Here is a 25077-nt window from a genome sequence, read left to right as displayed (position 1 = left end):
CATAGGCATTATTGTGGATCCATCAGATGTGGATGTAGATGGTGCAAATTCTTCAATCTTTAAGTGGTGCTAATTTTTGAAGTAGATGCCATGAAATTATTAGAAATGGATAGTGGTTCAATAGCATTTGCAACAACGAAGGACTTGCACTGTTTACAAGCTAAACACCTCATATGTCTTTTTTCCACAAGCTTCATTACAAAGTAGCAGATGTTAATGAAAGATTCTATCCAGATGTTCATTCACACGCAAATTATATAGTCGGAAGGCTCCCAAACCTCAGACCACAAATACAGCTTTTCTGTAAATTTCACCAAAGCTATTAGATGAACAAGCAATATCCAGATGTCAAAGATTCTTGCACACCAAATCAGTGCAACCAACAGCTACATCACAAGCATTAATATCTAATCTCCAAAAATGTATTCAGCTGAGCATTTGTCCTTCTATTCTAACAAGCAATGTCACAGCCTGAAAGCAATATGAAATTTACTGTTCTCCAGTTTAAAGCCCACGGTGAGATTCTGGCCTTACAATTTCAGAAAATTACATGAAAAGCAAATACCTTATTTGCATATACAAAATCAAAACTATAATGCAATTTCAATTAATCTGTAAGGCATTAATAAGTAAATTTAATCTGATGCTCATGTATAATAATCATGAAACCAGAAACTTGCACTGAAGTTGAAAAATTTGAGTATTGAATATTTTGAACTTTCTGTAGTCCACCCTGGTAATATAAACTTCATCTCAAAAATTGTGATTCAGCTGAGCTATATTATACTCATCTAGTCTGACAAAGCTTATCTAACACATTTTGCTACAGATGACCATAGCAAAGACTCCTGATTAAAAAAAATGGGGACTCTGCAAATGGATATGCAAAAACCCTACATGCACGATTACTCTCCTATGAGAGACTTCAATTTTTACACAACCTCGAATTAATAGGATTAACCAGTCTGCCTGACAACTCATTTACATAGCATTTACAGTTAGTTTACCTCCAGCTCAACTGTGCTTAACAACTTCTTGTAAAAGTTACAATTTTGACAGAAATTGCCTCAAAAAATATGCGACACAATATAGGCATGTTTATGCCAAGAGACTGTCATTATCAATGGTTGAGTTGTGAATAGACAAGTAGTGCAAAGCACCTTGTGTTGGGCATTCTAATGCAATGAACTACCTTGGAGCTGGTTCTGAACCTTGACTGCTTAACGTTGGATTTGATCCAACAGTTCCATTCTCTGGAGGCGGTCCCACTCCCCATTTGCCTTCTGATTCTGAAGGTTCAATGACATGAACTCCTCCATCGGTCATTCCAAGAGCAAACTGATTTGGTTCAGATGGATGTGATGCAATTACTAGAGGATAGACACTGCAAGAATAGTCAACCAATACATTAAATCATAAAATGCTTGATCCATTTATTCACACACCACTTAATTTTTCCTTAAGTGAGCCAATTTACCTATTCATGCTTGATCCTAAATATGCAGAAGGTGCAATACGACAGCGTGGCCTCAAGCTCTCTGCATCAAATACTCCTACTGCACCATCACAGAAGCTTGCAAATACTAGGAGACTGTCACATGAATATATCGCACTTGAAATGGGGGCTGCTAGAGAATCATGAGGAGTCCACTGCAGTAAAAAAATGCGATATCAGTCATATGTCCATATACAGAAGGTAGCTAACATCATAATCACTTAATAGATTGGAATTTCCAACTGCTGACAAGGTCTTACATAGCGCAGACGGTCCAACTTAGAAGCTTCGTATATAGCAAGCTGGCTCTCATGAACAACCAACAAGTGAACTTGATCGTTATGGAACTGTACTCTTGTATCTCCAACAACTGGCGATGATCTTCCTGGCTGTACTTGTATAAATTTTGATTTTCGCCTCTCCCACCCATCTATGCTCCAGAGACAGAGCTGCCAGAACATTGGCAAAACATTTATAGTTAGGACTTACAAGAATGTGAGCATACAAATGGCATTGCAATGGATATAGAAAGAAAAGGCATACCTGGGCATCAGCCCCAGAGGATACCAACATATTCAAAGTATGAGAAAATGCCAAGCCTGTAATTTTCTTCTGGTGACCCTTGAGCTTTGATTTTACCTGTTCATTTACACAAATTTTGAAAAGACAAAAGTTAGAGCCTGGAATTTTTTAAGACGTACTAAATTGGAGAGAAAAAAAATGTTACTTATTGACAGACACGTAAGTGGTACCTCATCAACTCGAACATTGTATATCTGGATTGTTGAATCTTCCATTCCAATTGCAATGATGTTATTATCCTGTGGATGAAAAGCAAGAAAAGTAGCCGCGGGAGGAGGTGCCATGAAAGTTGTCATGACCTGCCATAAAAACTTATTAGCACGCCACAAAATACTTTCTTTCCAAACCATTGGTTACAGAAAGGAAACTGATATGTAACCGAATTAGGAAACTATTTCCTAAGTTGACCAGCCCAACAATCATTTTTGCAAAAGACAGATTTTGAAAATTCAAAAACCCTTGTTCTGACTGTAGTTACAAACATGGAAAATTCTTAATTAAAAATATGCACCTTAAATGTCATCATATTGAATAAGGAAACCTTCCCACCAGAGGCAGACATTACATAGGAATCATTCTTAGACAAAGCTATGCAAGCAACAGCTTCTTCTGGATTCGTGTCACTGATATCATTAGTCATAAGAATCCCACTAGCTGGCTGCCACATCTGTGGTGCAACGTTGGTAGTGGACTGTAGAAGAGAACACTTGTCTTAGTCACTGCAAAGAAAATTTCCTAAGAAACAATGAATTTTATTTTATTTTACTTACAAAACCTCACCTTTCCAGATGGGTTCCTCTCATTCCGTGACCATTTCCACAGTTTGTGGAGTGCATTTGATGCCAATGCTAAAACAGCAACCCCGGAATTGGTGTATATCAGTCTTGCAACCTGCAAAATACATGTATTGCTACTTGTATGAAGAAACATGGTACAATGTGTCCTGTACTTTCACAATTTTTTATTACAGAGATGAAACCTTACCTTGCTTGAATGCATCACATCTGGTAACCTGAGAGACTTACACTGGGCTTGATCAGTGATCTCAGTCAATTTCCAATTCTTGCTCTTGTCTGTAGAATCCTCTAATAGCCTTGGCTTAACATCTGCTATCCGATTGCTATCTATACTATTCTGCATGTGTCGAAAATGTAAAACAATTGTGAGAATGGCAACAGAAAAAGGGAAAGTGGAATCGTGGTTAGACTTTTTTCTTACGAGATGTTAAATAACTGAAAATATTCTCTACAAATATTCAAAAGAACAGCCATGACTCCATATACTGTTAAAGAAAATCCTCAAGGAAACCACTTACAAAGCCATTCATAGATACAGCTGGTGGAAGTCTCTCTGTACGTTCCATCGCACCGGACAGGGAACTGGGTGCATTAACTACAGCTGGCATCATGTTTACAATTGGAGCCTGTTGAACAAGAAAAAACTCAGTAAGGGTTTTGGCTTTTCTCTGAAAATCAACAGATGGGCATGCCTATACTGAATGGACACATGTAATCAAGATTCTACCTTAGATACCATTGCCTCTGTAGGCAACCTTGTTGCTTCAAAGGCTCTGCTCTCTAACATACGAATCAAACGAAGTCCATCTGCATTGGCTAGTATCTTGATGCCATTATCATTGGTTGTGACTGCTAGCAAGTTACCATCTTTGTTGAAACGAAGGCGTGGACTGGCCTGAAGTTTGTGACAATATTAAGCGCTGAGATATGACCAAGAAACCCATAGCAACAAAATTCAAACATTAACCAAAAATATCACTGCCTTGCTAACACACTCATAAGCGATTATCGAGTTCTTACAGGTAAACCACCCTCGGCCTCTGTAGTTGTCAAAATGTTAATGTTATCCATGTCCCAGAACTTAATTAGAAATTCATCTCCAGCAGCCAAAAACCGATTCTTTGTTGTATCAAACTGTACAACACCCAAGGAACGCTTCCGGAAACCAGAATAAGTTCTCTTAATTGCTCCTTCACTTTCATTCCATTCAACCAGGAATGATTCACCTTCTTTACTTGTTCCACAGGAGAAAAGCCTAGCAGAAAGTAAAATTGGATGAATTTTTTGATACATTATCATCAACATTCAACAAGTATAGATAATTTTAAAAAACTAAAAAACAAATAGCTTTATTACCGTGCTCCATCAGCACTGTAAGCCATTGTAGTGCACCATAGCCCAGGGGCATCATAATCAACCCTAGATCCCAAAAGATCATATAGCCAAGCTTTGATCTTTCCATCAATGGCTGTAGAGAAAATGAACTGTATACAGACAAGAATTACAATCAATCCAACTTCCACAAAATCAGGAAAGGTGACACAACACTGGTAGTAATCAAACACCAAAGCTAAGAGCAGCATGGAAAATCTTAAACACTCAATTATCATGTCAATCTAACAATCAGGTTTACAGAAAATAAGTACCTGGATGCTTTCTTTATGGTGAGGGCAAACTGAATATACAGGTGCTTCATGGCCTTCAAATGTATATTGCTTTCGACCAGCTACTGCGTCCCATACCTACAGCAAGAGGTGGTTATACCTCTGGTCTCACATAAACTGAATTGCAAAGAGTTGATATATCTGACAGATTAGATTACCTTAATAGTTTTGTCATCCCCACATGTTATAATGCACAGCTGCTTGCTAGGGTGAGAAAATGCAATATCATTCACACCTCCAACATGTGCATCAATCTGCGGGAATTTTACGAAAGTGAATAAATGCTAGTGATATCAGAAACCCACAAGCTGGATTTAAGTCTTTTAAGCATGCACAGTTCAAACAAACCTCTAGATGCTGCCTTAAATCGGTTGCCCCATGATAAGAATATATGTGGACAACATGCTTGGAGAATGCAACACCTACAAGACAAAATGTAAGTATGTTTATATATCAATAGAAAGAATCATGACCCAAGCAAATAATACTCAACTCAAAAACAATAACATTAACAAAAGTTATTAGTGGCAATGCACTGAGGTCAAGTTACCCAAGTATTTTCCTTAGAATACTTACCAAGTACTTGTCCATCTGGGCTCCAGATACAACGGTTCACGGATACAGCTGGATCTTTTACTAGGGCCGCCTAAGACAATATGACAGAAAATATATATAATTATAACCCCCGCAAAAAATGGATAATTACCCTCTGCAGCATTATAGTTTTTCATATTTCTTATTATGAATTATAGTTCAAGCCCATTGAACTAGACTACACTTACCTGCATTGGCATTGAGCAGGCAGTAATGTCCCAAACTTTAAAGGTTCTTTGAGCTAGCTTTTCCCTCGATGATACCTCCCAAATTGCAATGTCTCCAACATTTGTTCCAACTGAACTCAAATTTCCAAGACAAACTGAGAATCTCTATATTTACAAAACCAATGTCCCATCTCCCAAATTGAAAGAATCATTCAACTTCAAATAATAAGGAATTTACCTAATAGAATAGTCTGCTGCTGAGGATGAAAATCCATGCTCATGACATTTGATCCCTGATTAAGAGTTTTTGCCACTATCTTGGGAAGATCATCTTGCGAGCACATGGCATGAGTGCCCGAATAGCTCACCTTGTAAGAAAACAGAAATGCGAAGTTTCAGCATTGACAAAATCTGAGAACTATTCTTCATATAATAATCACTGGACTTGCTACTGCAAATAATAACTTGCAACATATACTTTACACACACCTCATCAGATTGACTAGTTCGCATGCGCCTCATAAGATGCTCAGATTCAGCAGATTGATAGTCACCTGCAGGGCCATTTGAAGGTGGTGTTCTAGGTCGTTTTAAAAAAGCACCTGATGCCAAACAAAAAAAGGAATTAGAAAATTGAATTTTCTATACATTTGAATATATTGCATTGAAGATGAGAGAATCTTTCATGGCTTTAGACATCTAAAATGAACAATGTTATCCGATGCAACTCATAGGAAATATTAGTTATTTCCCATGCCATTGAGCTTGTTGAATGCTTCTTTTAATTAAAAATATAGCTTATGTTTCAAGCAGGCATGTCCCAGGCTTGTTGTCATGTAAATTCACCTGCATTTGGAGGTGGTGTAAGAGATACAGGCCCAGCAGCTACCGCAGGATGTGGAGCAGAAGGATTTGGACTTGCCATCCACCCCAGAGAAGCAGGAGGACCACCCGTGGGTTGAAATGGCTGAAATCAAATCAATAAGAGCTTTCATTGTTATCATCAGTTAGGAACATCATTAGATCAAAAGAAACATAAGAAATTCTGAAATACGAAAAGTGAACGAGTGAAGGTTCTGTACCAGTTGGTTCACACCATGAGGAGCAATAGGAAAGGTCGCTCCTTTTGGCATTGGCCCCACAAGTGGGTTATTTGAAGGAGTTGGTGCTCGAGCTCCATTAGGCGGTGCACATGTATGATCTATAAAAAGTGTCTTGATATCGGGATTGGGTCGAGGGTTCTTACAAAGCTGATGCTGCCAATTTAGACTAAGGACATAAAAAGCCAGTGCCAAAATTCAGTATGATAACTATAACTATACCCCTCTTTCACATAAATCCTTGCAGACTATGTAATTCAGCAAATACCAAATGCCACTTAAGCCCTTTCATGTTAATTAAAACATTGGGAAGTACTCAACTCAGCTAAAAGCAGCTTACCTCTGATTTATAAGAGTTCTGAGACGAGATGCTTTAAGTCCAGGGAATTGGAGCTTCTCCCGAAAGTGAGGGTTGGCCTCTATCAGTTTCTTAAGCTCCATCAGCATGACGTTTCTTGCAGATTTTGACTCCCCATATTTCGACAGCTGCTCATTTTCCCTGTGTGAATTATATCCAACACCCTTCAAATTCATTTTCTAAAAACAAAAATCCATAATAAGCTTCAACTGGAAAACCCCTTGCCTGATAATCATCAATAATATGAATGCTGTTGTAAGAACAAAAAGCTTCACAAAATGCAGTTGCATTCCCCTTACCACCTCCCCATGAGAGTTTTAATCTATTTGAATATCTATATACCCATTAGACAATACTCGATATGCCTAAGATTGTCGATAACATATTTGAAAAAAATAAAAGAAACAGTTATTCTAATCCCCTAAAGGAGCATAAAACAAAAATCGATTGCAAATATGGTACCTGAAGTTCTCCAGAGTAAGAAGCTGTGTGATCTCCTTGAATAACTCTTCATTAAAAGAGGAAAATACTTTAAGATCCTTCACCAGTATATCCACAGCTTTAGCCCGATCTTGCCTAATAGTACACACCATCTAGAATCATTTTTACATGCCCAATAACAGCCACCATCTTCTGAGAACTGTTAATTTTTTTTTTTTAAATCATCTAAACAAACTTAAGGAATCTTTAGACAGTTGCCAAAAAATAAAATATGAAAAAACAAAGATACATCTTCCAACCATTTTGTAAATATCTTACGAAGAATATTAAATTTCTATAAAAATAGAAAATTAACTCATCATTCTAGTATTTTCTACATATTAATCAAAGAAGAACTAACTAAAAAATTTATATCTAGAATATATTTTTTTTGAAAAATAGGCATCCTATTGATAACCAAAAACAGAAAAAACTTTAAAATTTAGAAAAAGAAAAAAAATGGAAAAAAATGAAAAAAAACCCCTTACTTGTCAAGAGCCTCCAGGTATTTCTGTTTCCTGATCTCAAAGAAAATTTTCATGGAATATCTATTATCATCCACCTTGGTGAACCCAGAGAGATATCTTTCCACCTCTTCCCAATCCCCTGCCTGAACTTGATCTTCAAAGTACTTCATGTTGAAAAAGTAGCCAGATTCTTGCTCCAATCTATAATTTTCCACAAACCCAAAACATCACAACCAAGCAAAAATGGATTGGAAAAGCAAAACAAAAAACCAAGAAAATCCATTAAAAGGAAGGTAACCCATCTTTAGCGTTTCCCAAGCTTACTTGTGTACAGTTTCCTTGAACTTCTCTTCATCGAGAAACTGCAAGATTAGGAACACCAGTTCCCTGCTCAAAGAGGTCATGTCTGCTCCCGCTGCCTCCAGCGCAACAAACCCAATACAACACGCAGATCTATATATATCCCTCACCGCAAACCCTAATTTGTTCTCTATTCAGGTCAAGAGTCCAGTGAAATCCGCTTCCTCTGCTGAGAAAAAACAGGGCTTCTGTCCGAGACCTTGTGAGGGATCTGAATATAGAAAATGCAGTTTCCTCCCATAGACTGCCGGAATAATGCTCTGAATCTCTGCCACAAGTTTATGTTGAACACCAGTTATTATCTCATTCACCCATTTATCTATGCCTTTAGATGCTGCTGCTCGCGTGCTTCCCTAGGAAAGAGAGAAAAGAAAGAAAGAAAAGCGCCTGTCGATACTTGAACAAAAAATCAGGAGGAGGAGAACCAACGAAAAGAAAAACTATATATAAGGGCACAAAAGTAGATGACAGCACACCCCATCAACAGGAGCATTGAACTGCCTCTACAACGACAAAACACAAAACACGCAATTTTTTTATAAGTAATAATAAATAAGTAAACAAAACATGCCTTAAACCAACCAGTACTACTGTACAATGCCTCTGCCTGCCCAATCGGCATTATTATAAATTGTGGGTATAGTCTCTTCCTTCCTTTCCTTCACACCCGATCCATTCCTAAATCCAACTAATCAAATCTCATCATAATTTCTTCCCAAATATATACATGCCCCATCTGTACACGCATTAAAAGTACATTGAGATTGATTAGTCCATTAAATCTGCCTAATAAACTACCATTAAGTTTGATTAGTCCATTAAATCTCTTGATTAGGACCTAATATACTCCATTTGGGTTATGAACCCTAATTCTTCTAGGCATCACCGACCCCGAATTCCCACGCATTCATTCTCCTGCTGTTACTTCTTTTCAACTGAATCGAGTAAAAACAGTGTTTTGAGTTTTACAATCTGATCAATCTGTCGCTTTCGTATACTGTGCCACAGTAGCTGTCTAATCTGATAAGTACGACTTCTTATCGAGGTCTTATAAACCTGTCCATTTCTTCCCGTGATAAGGTCAGTTCCGTTTTTAATTATTATTTTTGACTGACAGCAACAGAACAACTTCCCGTCGCCGGGAACATTTGCCGGCGGCCGGCGTGCTCCGCACGATAGACGCACGGATTCCGAGAAAAAGATTGTTTTGTTTATTGTTAGACAGAGCTGAAATCATAATCGAGTAATCAACTCTAAAAGATGACGTTAACTTTTGTAATTTGGAAAAACTCCTATTTTATTATTATTATTTCAATAATGATGATTATTATTATTATTATGTTTCTGCTCTAGTTTCATCATCATCATTATTATTATTATTTGGTTTCAGCTTATTTTGACTTTGTAGCTGTTTACTTGGTTTAGTGGCAAAGTGCATTGAATCTTTTGTTTTTTTTCCTTGTGCTGTTTTGCCCGCTCAAGGTAAACTGTTTCTATCCCCTATTTTTTCTTTTACTCGTTATTTTTCTGAGCTTTTTGATGCTTGTTTTACTTTTTACTGCTTTGCTCGGTTGAACTCCTTCCCGCCGCTTACTTCACCCTCACACATTATTACTGCAAATATGTTTCATTTGACCAATCTAATATATAACTTTTTTCTTTTTAACATTCCATTTAGATCATATTTTGTGATTATAATCTACTATATAGAGTGATGAGTTTTTCAGTTTGATTTGGACATTCTTGAGCTTGTTCGCCGTGACAATAAATTATAGAGTATGGTCTTATTTTCAGTATTACATTGAATAATAGATATATACAATTTCATCTACAAATATAAATACACGTATCAATGTTACAAATAACTAGTGAGAATCTGATAATAAATATATATTCCTTTTGTTTTCAATATATGTCTTGAATTTAGTTTTTAGTTAACATACCATTTATAGAAAGGATTTTAGAGAGATCTTTTTTTAATACTAGGATTTTGACGGTCATGTGTAACTTTAAAAAATGTTCATATTTATTTCAACATTTTGGAAAAATAGATTTTCTTATAATATTTTTAAAATAGGAGTAAAGGAAATATGATAAAAAAATTATTCAATACAAAGAGAGTCAAAAAGAAAGAAGGGTCAAGAGGAAAAATGTGTCTTTATTGACAAATTTATAGTAAGTTGATTTTTTAGCTTATTTTTTTCGGAACTTGATCTTGTAGATTCCATGTTTTGGGTCAAAGTTCATGATCGACTAACAAGACATGAAAGCAAGGGAAGAAATGGTTCAAAGTTCATGATCTAACACCAAGACATAAAAGTAAGGGTCCTTTGGTTGCTGGGATAGGAATAGAAAAGTTGGAATACGTTTTCCATTTTCTGTTTGGTTCGTCACTTGGAATAGGGAATAGGAATACGTAGAATAGGAATAGGAATAGGAATAGCTTATACCCATTCCAAAAAATACCTGTTATTGGAATAGCCATTCCTATTCCCAATATTACATGCCTATTCTCCATTCCTATACCCACGACCAAACAGGCCATAAAGAGTTTCGTAAATCTAAAATTTAAATAGATAAAAGGAATTAAGATGCACAAATAATTGATTGAATTAAAAAAGTCTTTATACATTTTTTAATTTAGAGATAATATAAACGACTGATTTATTCTTAGAAAAGAGACCACGAAAGAGTCATTAGTAGAGTCGTCATTTAGATTTTAAATATAAATACTCATTCATTCATCCGTTAAGGTATCCAAATCAGTTAAAACTTGCCCATAAAATCTTTCATTTTCGTTGGAGGAAAAAACACGAATGATATTTATTTCGGCACTCAGTGCGGACAACACGTTTGTACCGACTACTACAAATTTGTACGACGGGGAAAGAAGTGGTTTTGAAAGTTTGATAAATTAGTTTGGATTTGCGATTCCATTTATTGTGGGAATGTACATCACAATCTCAAGAAACTTCCCGCTTGAATTTTATTTGTAGTTTTATTTTTACTATTTTATTTGTATGGGATGAACATCCTAAAGACAAATGGGAGAAAAAAAAGAAAGATTTGGGTTTTCATCTTTTATCTTCATCTCTATGTGGATGATTAGTGTTTATTTTTAAATTATAAAAGTTTTTAGATATAATTTTTCCAATGTTTTTTAAAAGGTAAGTATAAAAGTATTTAAATTTATATATATATAATTTATTTTTGTAATATTTTTGTAATATTTTTATAAATTTTATATTTGATAAAAGATTTTTTTAATTTATAAAATTTAAAATATGGATAAACAATAAGAAAATTGGGGATTGATTTAAGTTTTTAGCAATATTTGAAATCAAGTCACTATTAAGTAAAAGCAAGTAACTTTAAATTGAAAAAAGAAAAGAAAAAGAAGTTATGCCATACATATTAGTATATTTTGTCTATATTTTGACTTGCTCGTAAGGTAACATAAAGATGTGCATAGACTAAAATCAACCAACAATAGAAAAGTAAATATTTTTTGCATCCATTAAAGGAGAACAATTATAGATGTAGATGTGTACATAGACTAAAATCAACTAACAATAGAAAACTAAATATTTTTTGCATCCATTAAAGGAGTACAATTATAGATGTAGATGTCACTTCAATTTACACTCTTATAAAGAGTGTCCCTAGAGTAGCATGTGAGCTAACATCAAGATGCACATCAAATTAAAATGTAGCAATCAATACAAAAGTAAATATTTTAGGCACTTATACAAGAAGTACAATTGTGGATGTGGATGTCAATGTCAATTCAATATACACTCTTAAAAAGAATGCTCCACATAAAATACTTGCAAGCTCCAAAAGGAATTGATATAAGTATTAACTCACATCAAAAGCATCTTTAATAAGAACAAACATAGCTACTAACAATTTATGAACCAAAATAAAGTAAAATAGGACCATACTAAAGAGGAACTATAAGATACTACTAAGAGACAACCATAGGTACTACTTGATAACAGTTGACATGAGATTGAATAAAAAACTAAAATAATATTACAATCAATGGTTAAATGATACTATACTTGATAACTATAAAATTAAATATAATCATTTTTTACCTAATTAGGTAGAGTAGCATTAACAATTATGTAGGTTCTCTTGATTGAATTGGATGCATAGAATACAATTAATTATGAGGATATTAAATAAGACATAATCATAAAAATATGATCAACCTATAAGATATTCCTTCGGTAACAATAACATGTAATAATATGATATGTCATGAAAGGAAAAAGAGAATTAAGATGTCACATTTCCTTCATCGTTTCTAGTCTAGTGAGGGTTGTAAATAAATGTGAGAGACTATAAGATATTGCTTCGATAACAATAACATGTAATAATATGATATGTCATGAAAGGAAAAAGAGAATTAAGATGTCACATTTCCTACATCATTTCTAGACTAGTGAGGGTTGTAAATCAATGTGAGAGCCTTTTAATAATCATCAATATGGAGTCTTTGTCATTTTGTAAGCATATGGTATATTATTGTTGGGATAATATTTAAATAATGAAAAATCTAGAGAATGTTTGCATGGCAGATATGGGTAAAACTATAACTTTATGTTAGGTCAATTTATGAACATAATTGAATTTAAGTATATTAATTAAAAAATAGTTTTTGTTAGATATATGATTTAGATAGATTTATGGGTCATAACTTCTTCAATTAGAAGTGTATGTTAAATACTTACTTTATATCACAAAAATAAAATTATAAAAAATAATAATATTAAAATATATATCCTTCAATGGATATATAAATCATTTTTCAAACTATATATTTTAATATTTGACTAAGTTCTATAACTTCTTCAATTAGAAGTGTATGTTAAATACTTACTTTATATCACAAAAATAAAATTATAAAAAATAATAATATTAAAATATATATCTTTCAATGGATATATAAATCATTTTTCAAACTATATATTTTAATATTTGATTAAGTTCTATTTAAAAAAAATTAAGATCATCAATACTAAAATATTCCTATCAAGAAATACTAAAATTTATTTAAAAACTTAAAATAAACATGATATAAAAAGAATCTATGTCAAGACGATATGATTCTTTTATGTTTTGGACAAAAAATTGAGATAAATGATCATAGTAGAAGACTTAAATTACATTTCTTGATATCACTTTGTGGTTTTAAATATGTACAAGGCAAGGAAAATGTCGTGCTTGATGCCTTAAGAAGAATGTTGAGAAACATGTGTCTTAATCTTGCAATATTTTCTAGATGATTCCTAAAATGTACTTGGTAGTTATCTACAAGTTGATGCCTTGAAAAGCCAAAATTAGTTGTCATAAGATGTCATGCCCATAAGATAATATAGGAGGGCCATTTTTAGAGGTTATATGACACATTTCATGACAACTGTAATAGTAAAAAATAGAGGAACAAAATTTGGATGTGAGAGACTATTGTTAACTTGGTTCATGTCTATCTTGGGCAACTCAACTCAAGGGTGTGTAATATGTGTCAAGGAGGTTTTACACATGGTAATGTAAAATAACTAGTGGTTTCCATGTTGTGAGAACCTATAAAAAGAGGGCTTGGAGAGGGGTTTGAACATTGACTTTTGTTTGCAAGACCGAGTGCTAGAAAAATGCTTGTAAAGTTTCTTTAAGTTTGAGTTGAGGTGATACTCTTGTAAGAATTTGTAGTGCAAGTTTTTTGTTATCTCCTATTGATTTGATAATACATTACAGAAGTCATATAGTGTGGATTTTTTCTCTTGTAAGGGTTTTCCCATGATATTCACTATGTTGTGTTTATTCTTATTTCATTTATGCTCCTATTTGTCTATTGAAATCCATGTAATAGTTATGTAAGTTTTCATATTCATCTTCTCAAGATTATCGTAGTAAGTCATTTTGCGTGTACAAATTTGGACAATGGTGAAAGAGGTGGTTTTGAAAGTTTGATAGATTAGTTTAGATTCACACAAAGTCCAAGTGATTCCATTTATTATGGGAATGTACAACACAATCTCAAGAAAACTTCCCACTGAATTTTATTTTCAATTTATTTTTTACTATTTTATGTGGAAAAGGGAAAGTTGGTGAATTTGTATGAGATGAACATCCCAAGAAAAATGGGAGGAAAAGAAGAAAGACTTGGGTTTTCATCTTTTATCTTTATCTCTATGTGGATGATTTGTGCTTCCACATAAAAGTTGGAATTTTTAGAACACAAAATTTTTAGATGTATTTTTCTCAATTTTATATTTAAATTATAAAAATCTAACAACTACTTTTCCATATTGTATATTTGATGAAAGATTATTTTAATATTTATAAATTCAAATCAAGAGAAAAAATATAGAAGTTTAAGGAACAATTATAGTTTTTAGCAATAATTTGAAATTGTGTTACTATTAAGAAAAAGCAAATCAAGGCTAATTGAAAATGAAAAAGTAAACTAAGTTATGTCATATTTATTGGCATGTTTTGTTCTTGTTTTGACTTTTCCTTGAGCTAACATAAAGATGCATACATACTAAAATCAAACAACCAATAGAAAAGTAATTATTTTAGGCACTCATAAAAGGGATACAATTATAGATGTAGATGTCACTTCAATATACACTCTTATAAAGAGTGTTCCCAAACTAGCATTGGAGCTAAAATCAAATTAAAATCAAGAAACCAATACAAAAGTAAATATTTTAGGCACTTATACAAAAAGTACAATTGTGGATGTAGATGCCAATGTCAATTCAATATTCACCCTTATACATAATGCTCCATCTAAGATACTTGAAAGCTCCAAAAATAATTGATATAATTAGTAGTTCACATCAAAAGCATCTATAATAAGAACAAACATAGTTGTACTAACTATTTATGAATTACAAAAAAGCTAAAATAGAACAATACAAAGAAAAACCTTAAGGTACTACTAAGAGAAAATACTAGATACTACTTGGTAACAATAACAATTGACATGAGATTATATAAATAGCTAAAATAATATTACACTCAATGGTTAAAATGATACTACACTTGAAAACTATGAAATTGAATATAATCATGTGATAAATATTTTGACCTGATTAGGTAGAGTAGCATTAGCAATTATGTAAATTATCTTGATTAGGTAGAGTAGCATTATCAATTATATAGATTCTCTTACTTAATTGCATGCACAAAATGTAATTATTTGTGAGGATATTAAATAAGGCCTTAGGTAACCATAGCATGTAATAATATGATATGTCATTGGAGGATATAGAGAATTAAGATGTCACATTTCCTACATTGATTCTAGTGAAGCTTGTGCATCAATGTGAGATAAGATGTCACACTTCCTACATTGTTTCTAGTGAGGCTTTTGTATTAATGTGACTCTAGTGAGGGTTATGCATAAATGTGAGAGCCTTTTAATAATCAAACATGAAGTCTTTTTTATTATGTTAGCATAAGGTATTATTATAATAAGTGTAAAATATGAACAGTAAACTATAATTGAATTTAAGCATATTTATATTTTATTTGTTATTTCAAATTATTTTAGTAAGCCAATCTTTTATTCATAGTGTTTAAAAGAAATTATAGCATGTTTTCTGTGCTTGTTTTAGTTAATTCAACCATTTAGTATCTTGAATTTATTTATACATTAGAAAAATAGAAAAATGAGTATTTACAAATAGAGACAATGATTTCAATTTTGAAATCATTGTCTCTATTTTATTTTTTTAATATATCTTTATTTAATATGGGATTAATTATTCATTTATTGAAGAAGCTTATGACTTTATTTAAAAGACTTGTGTCATTAGTTTCTTATTTGCTTATGACATTTTTTACTTTATTTAATTTGCTTATGGCATTGGTTTCTCGTTTATTTAATTTGCTTATGGCATTGGTTTCTTTATTTAATTTGCTTATGTCATTGGTTACTCATTTATTTACGAAGCTTATGGCATTGATTACTTATTTATTTAAGAAGCTTATGGCATTGGTTACTTATTTATTTAAGAAGCTTATGGTATTGGTTACTTTTTTATTTAAGAAGCTTATGGCATTGGTTACTTATTTATTTAAGAAGCTTATGGTATTTTAATTCTTATTTTATTGTAAATTATAGATAATTTAATTCTCATAATTTTGAAATACCTATCTTTTCTATTTTTATTTTGCAACAAAGAATTCAAACTATGGATACTTTTGAAAACAAATTAGAAATCATTATTGGAAGCCCAAATGGCTCTATAAACTTGAATGTTTTTTTTGAAACTGATATTGACAAATGTGCAAGATTAGTTATAGAGTACTACAAAAGTATCGTTAAACCCTTTGAACACACAACCTTAATGATTGATGATCTAGAAGAGCTTGAAATATGGAAAATGGGGGATGTTGCAAAAGAAGTTTATGATACATCTGTTGGAAATACCAATGGGAAAGTAAGTTTTGGAAGAGGGGGGGCGTGTGTGGGGGGTGAATCAACACTTTAAAACTTTAACCTTAAAAACAATTCACCATACATCCATCTCATAATGTTGTGTGTAAATTGAAATAACTAACCATTCATGACATCCATAACATAAAGTAAATCAACACATAATCCATAAGATTTTGGTTACCTAGAAACCCTCCAAGGAGAAGGTAAAACTAGGGTGGGGATGTCACCCACAAATCTTCACTATTGCAATTGTAAATTGTGGCCAGTTATGGCTACAAAGGTTTGACCATAAACTCTGATCTACCCTGTGAGGGGTCTGACCTGTTAAAGGCTTAGACAGACTGTTAGGTCTCACCTTGCTAAAGGATTTTAACTCACAATTAAGTAAGCACTTGGTTAAGAGATCTACTCTGTATCACCCATTAGAATGATTCAACACTTGATCTTTGATCGACACCTTTCTGCTTAATGTTAGATCTCCTCTTTATTGGTTATTTCTTGATCCTTCTGATAAGATCTATCCTTTATAATCCTCTCACTACTTGTCTCTATTCCTCTAGACTAATTCTTCTTTGCATAACTCGGTCATAGCCATCATAGCCACCATGAATGCCTTCTCAACTCTTAGCATTCATTTCCTCGTGCATTGATAAACTTATGGTTTATCTTTCTTAAATAAACATTGGTGGAGATGGATTAGGTCAAAATCAATGACTGTGATTGATCCTTATTGCGCCTAATGCTTCCCTTGATCTGATTGGTTGCATGCATTGCATAGGGATTTGTAATATGACTCCATACTTATCTCTTATAATCAAGAATTCATGTTTATGTTGACCAAAAATGGTTTATATAGAAGTTTATGCCATAACAAAAATCTATGTCATTCATTGTTCACTCGACATCAATAGGCTCTCATGCTCGGCCTTCACTATGCTCTGAATGTTGTAACTCATCTTCTGTAGAACTTGACACTTACTATTATTCGACACCTAAATCACTCGACATGTATAGACTACTTGACACTAGAGTGACTAGGTACAAACTATCTACTGCTTGGCAGTGACTAGTCATATTAATCAACATATATTGTTTGGAAACTTATGCTCGACATTCTTTGATCACTCAACTCACACTGATTTCTTTGCTCACTCTAATCACTCGACATGAACTCTACACTTGACTTGCATTGTTCTTTGCTAAAAAAATGACTAAGTGTTTTGTCACTATAATGTCAAAACCAAAATGAGATTAACAACATCTCTAAAAGTAGGTGCATTTCCATCTATGATGAAAGAAGTATATCTTGATCATTGCACTAATAAAGGTTGTAATGATTCATATTGATCATTAAAGAATATATCATGTACTTGCATCATTACAATGAAGTGTTGTACATATGGTTATTTCTTCTTTGACCTTTTGATACTTATTAGTTATTAAAAATGGCTATCGTGGAACATCCTTATTCTCTTTGATTTATATAATTTTGAAAAAAAAAAATCTTACTTTATATATGATGTAGTTTCTATGTGTCATAAAATTATTGATACTCATTTTATAAATGTTTTCCAATTTTCTTTAACTTACATTAGAATACAAGGAAAGTGAATTTATTTTAGTTCTTGAGGTGATGTGTATAGTATACTTTCATAACTCTATATTGAGGTGATGTGTAGAGTATACTTCTATAGGTCTATATGCATGGCTTTATGATATGTGCAACATTAAAATATTTTTTTGGTTAGATATATGATTTAGATAGATTTATGGGTCATAGCTTTTTCAATTAGAAGTGATTATTAAATACTTTATATCACAAAAATTAAATTATAAAAATAAAAATATTTAAAAAAAATCCTTCAATAGATATATAAATCACTATATCTTTTAATATTTGACTAACTTCTTTTAAAAAAATAAAATAGATCATCAATACTGAAATATTCCTATCAAGAAAGATTAAAATTTATTTTAAAATTTAAAATAAACATGATGTACAAGGAATCTATGTCAAGATGATATGGTTCTTTTATATGTTAAAATTTTTTTTTTGAGATAAACGATCATGGTAGAAGACTTAAATTACATTTCTTGATATGACATTGTGGTTAAGTAAATACAAGGCAAGGAAAATGTGGTGGTTGATGCCTTAAGCATAATGTTGAGAAACATGTGTCTCAATGTTGCAATATTTTATAGATGATTCCTATAATGTACTTGGTGGTTATCTACAAGTTGATGCCTTGAAAAGCCAAAATTAGTTGTCATAAGATGTCATGCCCATAATTTTTAGAGTTTATATGACACATTTCATGACAACTGTAAGGGTCAAAAATAAGGGAAAAGAATTTGGACGTGAGAGACTATTTTTAACCTGGTTCATGTCTATCTTGGGCAACACAACTCAAGGGTGTGTAATATGTGTCAAGGAGGTTTTAGACATGGTATTGTAAAACAACAAGTGGTTTCCATTTTGTGAGAACCTATAAAAAGAGGGCTTGGGGAGGACTTTGAGCATTGAGTTTTGTTTGAAAGATTGGGTGCTATAAGAATGCTTGTAAATTTCCATCAAGCTTGACTTGAGGTGGTACTCTTGTAGGAATTTGTAGTGCAAGTTTGTTGTAATCTCTTATTGATTTAATCAAACCTTATGCGGGTCAAGTATTGAGTTTTTCTCATGTAAGGGTTTGCCCACGATATTGACTATGTTGTATTTATTCTTATGTCATGCCCAAAATTTTTGAACAAGACACACACACATACTATTCAATTTTACTTTTTGAAACACTTTAAGAAATTATATCAAATCATTTTTAGGTTATTGCTACAAGTTTCAATACTTTTAATCATATTCAAAGAAACATTTAAAGTGAAATATATTCACAACATTGACTTTTCTCTTTGATAAGTTACAATCATGTTTGAATCTTTACAATAAATCAAGATACATAGATGAAGATCTACATATGATCTTTACCATACATAACTTTATAAATACTCATAGATAAATCATCTTGAAATCTCCAATGGAAAATGAAATCTTCCAAGCTTTTCTTAAATACAAATCCATTTATAAACTTGTAGAAAACAACACTAAAAACCATGGAGAGCTCACCTCCCAACCTAGGTCTCTATGAGATCACCCATTGAGCTTGGAGAACCAAGACCAACCAAGTAACAATCAAGCACCAACACATAAAACAACAATTATAGGATACAAAATTCAACACCCTTTTTGAGCTTACACAATAGGGTGCCATAGCAACCAATAGAATGGGTGAATGTGTGCCTAAAAACCCTAAGGAGAAGCCAAATATAGAAAACCAAATTTGGCCTTTACAAGGAATACAAAATAAATTCCAATTCTCACAAAAATTCTCCCCTTATCACCCACAAAAAGCATAACAATGTACTGGCACATGCAGCCCATACTACATGCTTATCCCTCTTCCTTCTAGGGAAGAGACTCTGCACTCAGGGGAAAGGCCCAACTAACCCCTTCACTTGAAGGCTACTTTTTCCCTCCCAAGGGTGAGTGATCTCCTTCAATAGCCATAATATCACATTCTCAAAATCAAGAGAAAGAAAAAAATAGAAATCTATCCACACCCAACAATACCACATGGACAATGAACAATACACATATGCATATGTAGCAAAATTACACACTTTTATTCAAAAAAATAATACAATACATAATTCCTAAAACATGGCAAAAGCTCCAACCATTCTCCAAGCTATGGAAAATGAACCGATTTGAGAAGAGCCCTCTATCCTTGATCAAAACTCCAAAACAAAAAATCTCTAAAACTAGAGAGTGGGTGAATGAATCCTTGTTTTCAAAATCCCCTTTAATAAAAAAACTCAACTCCTTTTTCTCCATCATGAAATAGAAAATACTCTTTAACTCCAAATAAGTTTCCCTATTTGATTATAACTCCAACTCACTAAAGATAAGGTGAGAAGTTGGGTAAGATTTCTTCCATTTTCGCAATACTTGAAAAATGGGATTTTAAAAGGGCTAGAAAAGTGATTTAAACTAAAGTAAAGTCAAAATTAAAGCCCTAACATATAGTAATAACATGTAGGTAACTAAATTTTACCAAAAGAACATCCTAGGACTCTAATAAAGCTCTCTAAAATCACCCTGAACTTGAAATTTGAATTTAATTAAATTAAAGCCTTCATATGATAATTTTTTTTTGTTGATTGGTAATATAGTTTGTATTGATGTTAAAAGAGAGAGTACATTATATCAATATGGCATAAAGCCTTGCTTTTATAGCCACCCAAACCCCTACATACATCATTTGGTAAACATCACCAAAAAGGGAGTATTAACACTCTACCAAGAAACACAAACACCCACCCCAACATTAACCAGACATTTACAAAACATAAAATGCCACCCCACCATCATCAGCTACAACTTAAACCAGTTGGCTACTTCCTCCCTAGTAAAAGTTGGGGTAGCATGATCTTCCGCAACTGAGAGTCCATGTCCCACTCTGTGCCGCTTTCCTTTGCCTTTATCCTTCTTTGGTAGCAAGGAAGCATCAACCCATACTCCTTCTGTAGTTGAAACCCCATCTTTCAGCTAAGCTTTCTTTACCAATTGGTGCCAAAGTTTTTGTCCTGGGGCCAGGGTGCTTTTCCTCATTGTTGCCTTCATGAAAAACTGTTCCTCCTCCTTCAGCTTCTAGATGTTCTCAACCATATACTCCACAATTAGTTTCCATCCCTCTACAACTTTTGGGATATGCACTCACTATGGGTTTAAGGATGGCCAAACCAACAATGGTTGGATAGACGAATCCCCTCCGCCAATCAAACGCCAGGGTTCAGTGCCCATTTTGATGCCCACCCCTAAAATCGCTCACTCAATGATTTCATCCACCCCCAAAAGCCATTGTCGGTCAACACTGGCCACAACCACCCTTCAAACTTCATCTCTTGATCTCCCCACCAATAGAGCTAATGCCAGAAATAGAGAGGCAACATCCAAATTAGACTTTGTTTTCCAAAAATCATCCAGATATTCTAGCCCAAATAGTAGCTAAACACCCTTCATAAATTTTATATCTTCAATGATGAAAATTTGTTTCAGTCACCTTAGAGAAATCCATGCTTCATAAGTTTGAATTTGTGAATTTGAGCCAAGGGAAAAATTTGCCTCCATTTTTGTTCTCTATGATAAACAATGATCTCATCTCGTCTTCCACTTGGATTTAATACTCTTGAAACTCTCTAGAAACACTAAAAATTGTACCCAAGCCAACCCCACCCTTCTTTGACATGTGTGAGTGATGCTTGATTTCATGATCAATTTTGCTTTCCTTGTAGTGGTTAATGTCCTCATGATTCTCAAACATAATGGTTTAGACCTCCAATTGGAGTACCATGAGTGAGATATTTACACTTACGATTATCAACTTTTCTTACTTAATTTACTCTCCAAGGTGGTAGAAGTCCTCACAAATAACATATTGAGGACCCAATCTTGAATTGGCACCTAAGTTGGCTAGTCGATCCGCCACTTTATCTGCTTCCCTATAACAGTGAGAAATATTAAAGTCCTCAAAGTCCAACAGCAACTCCTTGACTTGTGTAATGCTTTGATCCAATTGTCATGCTTCTATCTTTCCTTTCTTTAGATGATGATTTCTTAATCCCTTTCTGAATTTATTTGTCGACCTCCAATTTGAACTCCTAATTCCAAAGCTTCCTTGGTAGCTTGACATTTTGCAATATTATTTGTTCTGTGTAGCAATCTTTTGGCTATGAATGCAATGATATTGCCTTTATGATCTCTTGCCATACATCCACATCCTGATACACCTGGGTTTCCCCTTGCAGCCTCATCAAAATTAATTTTGATCCATCCCTCCTTTGGAGGTGTCCATAATGCCTTCTCCCTTTTCAAGGTTGGATTAACCCCACCACACCCATGAACGGGCCTTTTTATTTCCTTCATATGATAATTTTATGCAAGGGGATATAACTTAAAACATTTCTAATAGGTTAGAAATAAGGTTAGATGTCTTTTGCTAATATCTAAATCTGACTTGCCACTTATACACATAACAATACAAGTGTCAAGTGACACTTTAAAATATGCACTAAACATTACGAGTGGAAAATATAATCTAACATAGTTATTCACATTACATTCAAAAAGTAAAATACTAAACAACGAGGCTAAGATCTCTTCCTTAGATATAGCCTTGGCATTCTCAGTAGATACAAAGGTATAGTCTTGGTTCTCCATTTTACCATGGTTATTTCCTACACACTCAAACCACATATCAGTGGTCCAAGATAAATAAATCATATGCATATATAAATCCTAAATCAATTTCATATTTGTAATTGAATCAAAACATAAAATATATCTCAATTAAATTTTGAATAACATTTTTCCATTTCTAAATCATTTTGCATATATAATACTAGCATAATCAACCTAAGCATGATATGACCATTTGTAAGATTTCATGATTTTCAAATATATGATCCATCTAACCTTTGCATTCAAACATAATTTCATACTCCTCAATAAAATAATCAACCAAGTACATGACTATAAATAATCATCAAGCATCATCAATAAGTTCTAACATCATAAATAATCACCATAAAATAAAGCATCACATAGTATCAAATAGTCTAAATAATAGTCCAAAATAGTCCAACATATAACAAGATCTCAAAATATAAAGTATATTTAATACAAATAAACTATTATGATATGCTATGATGGGCCAGGGTGAGGCCTCACACTTTATTTCATTTATGCTCTTATTTGTCTATTGAAATCCATGTACTAGTTATTTAAGTTATCATATTCATCTTCTCAAGATTATCATAATAAGTGACTTTACATGTAAACTTTTGGACAATGGTGAAAGAGATGGTTTTGAAAGTTTGATACACTAGTTTGGATTTGCACAAAGTCCAAGTGATTCCATTTATTGTGTGAATGTACAAAACAATTTCAAGAAAACTTCCCACTGAATTTTATTTTCAGTTTTCTTTTTACTATTTTATGTGGAAAAAGGAAAGTTGTTGAATTTGTATGAGATGAACATCCCAAGGAAAATGGGAGAAAAAGAAGAAAGACTTGGATTTTCATCTTTTATCTTTATCTCCATGCGGATGATTTGTGCATCTACATAAAAGTTGGAATTTTTAGAACACAAAGTTTTTAGATGTATTTTTCTCAATTTTATATGTAGGTGTAGCATGCATACAAATATTTAAATTATAAAAAATCTAATAGCTAGTTTTCCAAATTGTATACTTGATAAAATATTATTTTAATATTTATAAATTTAAATTAGGAGAAAAAATATAGAAGTTTAAGGAATGATTCTAGTTTTTAGCAATAATTTGAAATCACATTACCATTAAGAAAAAGCAAGTCAGGGCTAATTGAAAATGAACATGTAAACTAAGCTATGTCATATTTATTGGTACTTTTTGTTCTTGATTTGACTTGTCCTTGGGCTAGCATAAAAATGCACACACACTAAAATCAAACAACCAATAGAAAAGTAATTATTTTAGGCACTCATAAAAGGGATACAATTAAAGATGTAGATGTCACTTCAATATACGCGCTTGTAAAGAGTGTTCCCATTTTCCCATACTAGCATTGGAGCTAACATCAAATTAAAATCAAGCAACCAATACAAAAGTAAATATTTTAGGCACTTATACAAGAAGTATGATTGTGGATGTAGATGCCAATGTCAATTCAATATACACTCTTATACATAATGCTCCACCCAAGATACTTGCAAGCTCCAAAAATAATTGATTTAATTAGTAGTTCACATCAAAAACATCTACAATAAGAAAAAACATAGATACTAACTATTGATGAATAAAAAAAACTAAAATAGAACTATACAAAGAAAAACCATAAGATACTAGTAAGAGAAAATACTATATAGTATTTAATAATTATTTAAATAGATAAAATAATATTACACTCAATGGTTAAAATGATACTACACTTGAAAACTATGAAATTGAATATAATCATGTGATAAACATTTTGACTTGATTAGGTAGAGCAACATTAGCAATTATGTAGATTCTCTTGATTAGGTAGAGTAACATTATCAATTATGTAGATTCTCTTACTTAATTGCATGCACAAAATGTAATTATTTGTGAGGATATTAAATAAGGCCTTAGGTAACCATATCATGTAATAATATGATATGTAATAAAATTAAGATGTCACATTTCCTACATTGCTTCTAGTGAGGCTTGTGCATCAATGTGACTCTAGTGAGGGTTATGCATAAATGTAGAAGCCTTTTAATAATTAGTGTAAAATATGAATAGTAAAATATAATTGAATTTAAGAATATTTATATTTTATTTGTTATTTCAAATTATTTTAGTAAGCCAATCTTTTATCTATAGTGTTTAAAAAAAAATCATAGCATGTTTTACTAAACACTATTTATTTTAATTCTTATTTTACTGTAAATTATGGATAATTTAACTCTCATAATTTTGAAATACCTATCTTTTCT

At 32.7% G+C, this 25077-nt stretch overlaps 1 protein-coding gene across 2 annotated transcripts; it reads right to left on the bottom strand.

Annotated features, from left to right (window-relative positions):
- Positions 1–676: 676 nt before the first annotated feature.
- LOC149541464 (protein TOPLESS-RELATED PROTEIN 2-like) lies at positions 677–8576 on the bottom strand. 2 transcript variants are annotated; one of them, XM_089796720.1, is made up of 26 exons: positions 8251–8448; positions 8029–8119; positions 7726–7905; positions 7220–7333; positions 6740–6898; positions 6382–6568; positions 6146–6266; positions 5789–5901; positions 5538–5667; positions 5321–5430; positions 5115–5184; positions 4887–4960; positions 4697–4792; positions 4521–4616; positions 4231–4358; positions 3895–4129; positions 3602–3769; positions 3393–3500; positions 3062–3211; positions 2858–2968; positions 2589–2768; positions 2248–2376; positions 2039–2134; positions 1756–1944; positions 1478–1650; positions 677–1384 (listed from the first exon to the last, which is right to left on the bottom strand). In XM_089796720.1, the coding sequence occupies exons 1-26, from the start codon at positions 8303–8305 to the stop codon at positions 1189–1191; spliced, it is 3459 nt and encodes a 1152-aa protein (XP_089652846.1). In that variant the 5' UTR covers positions 8306–8448; the 3' UTR covers positions 677–1188. The 2 variants fall into 2 exon arrangements, with proteins under 2 accessions (XP_089652846.1, XP_089652845.1); XM_089796719.1 differs by having other exon boundaries at positions 8029–8576.
- Between the last annotated feature and the right edge of the window lie 16501 nt (positions 8577–25077).

This window comes from Cupressus sempervirens, chromosome 8, assembly GCF_028749045.1.
Source record: "Cupressus sempervirens isolate cs-2001-9-10 chromosome 8, ASM2874904v1, whole genome shotgun sequence".
Classification (NCBI taxonomy): domain Eukaryota; kingdom Viridiplantae; phylum Streptophyta; class Pinopsida; order Cupressales; family Cupressaceae; genus Cupressus; species Cupressus sempervirens.
This window is presented reverse-complemented; position numbering and strand designations above follow the sequence as displayed.

Excerpts from the sequence above, each read along its gene's own strand:
- LOC149541464 (XM_089796720.1), bottom strand. The coding sequence starts at position 8,305 with ATGGGAGGAAACTGCATTTTCTATATTCAGATCCCTCACAAGGTCTCG. Across the intron at positions 3,770-3,894 it reads AGGCCGAGGGTGGTTTACCT|GCCAGTCCACGCCTTCGTTT; the intron begins GTAAGAACTCGA and ends CACAAACTTCAG. Across the intron at positions 2,969-3,061 it reads ATGTGATGCATTCAAGCAAG|GTTGCAAGACTGATATACAC; the intron begins GTAAGGTTTCAT and ends TGTATTTTGCAG.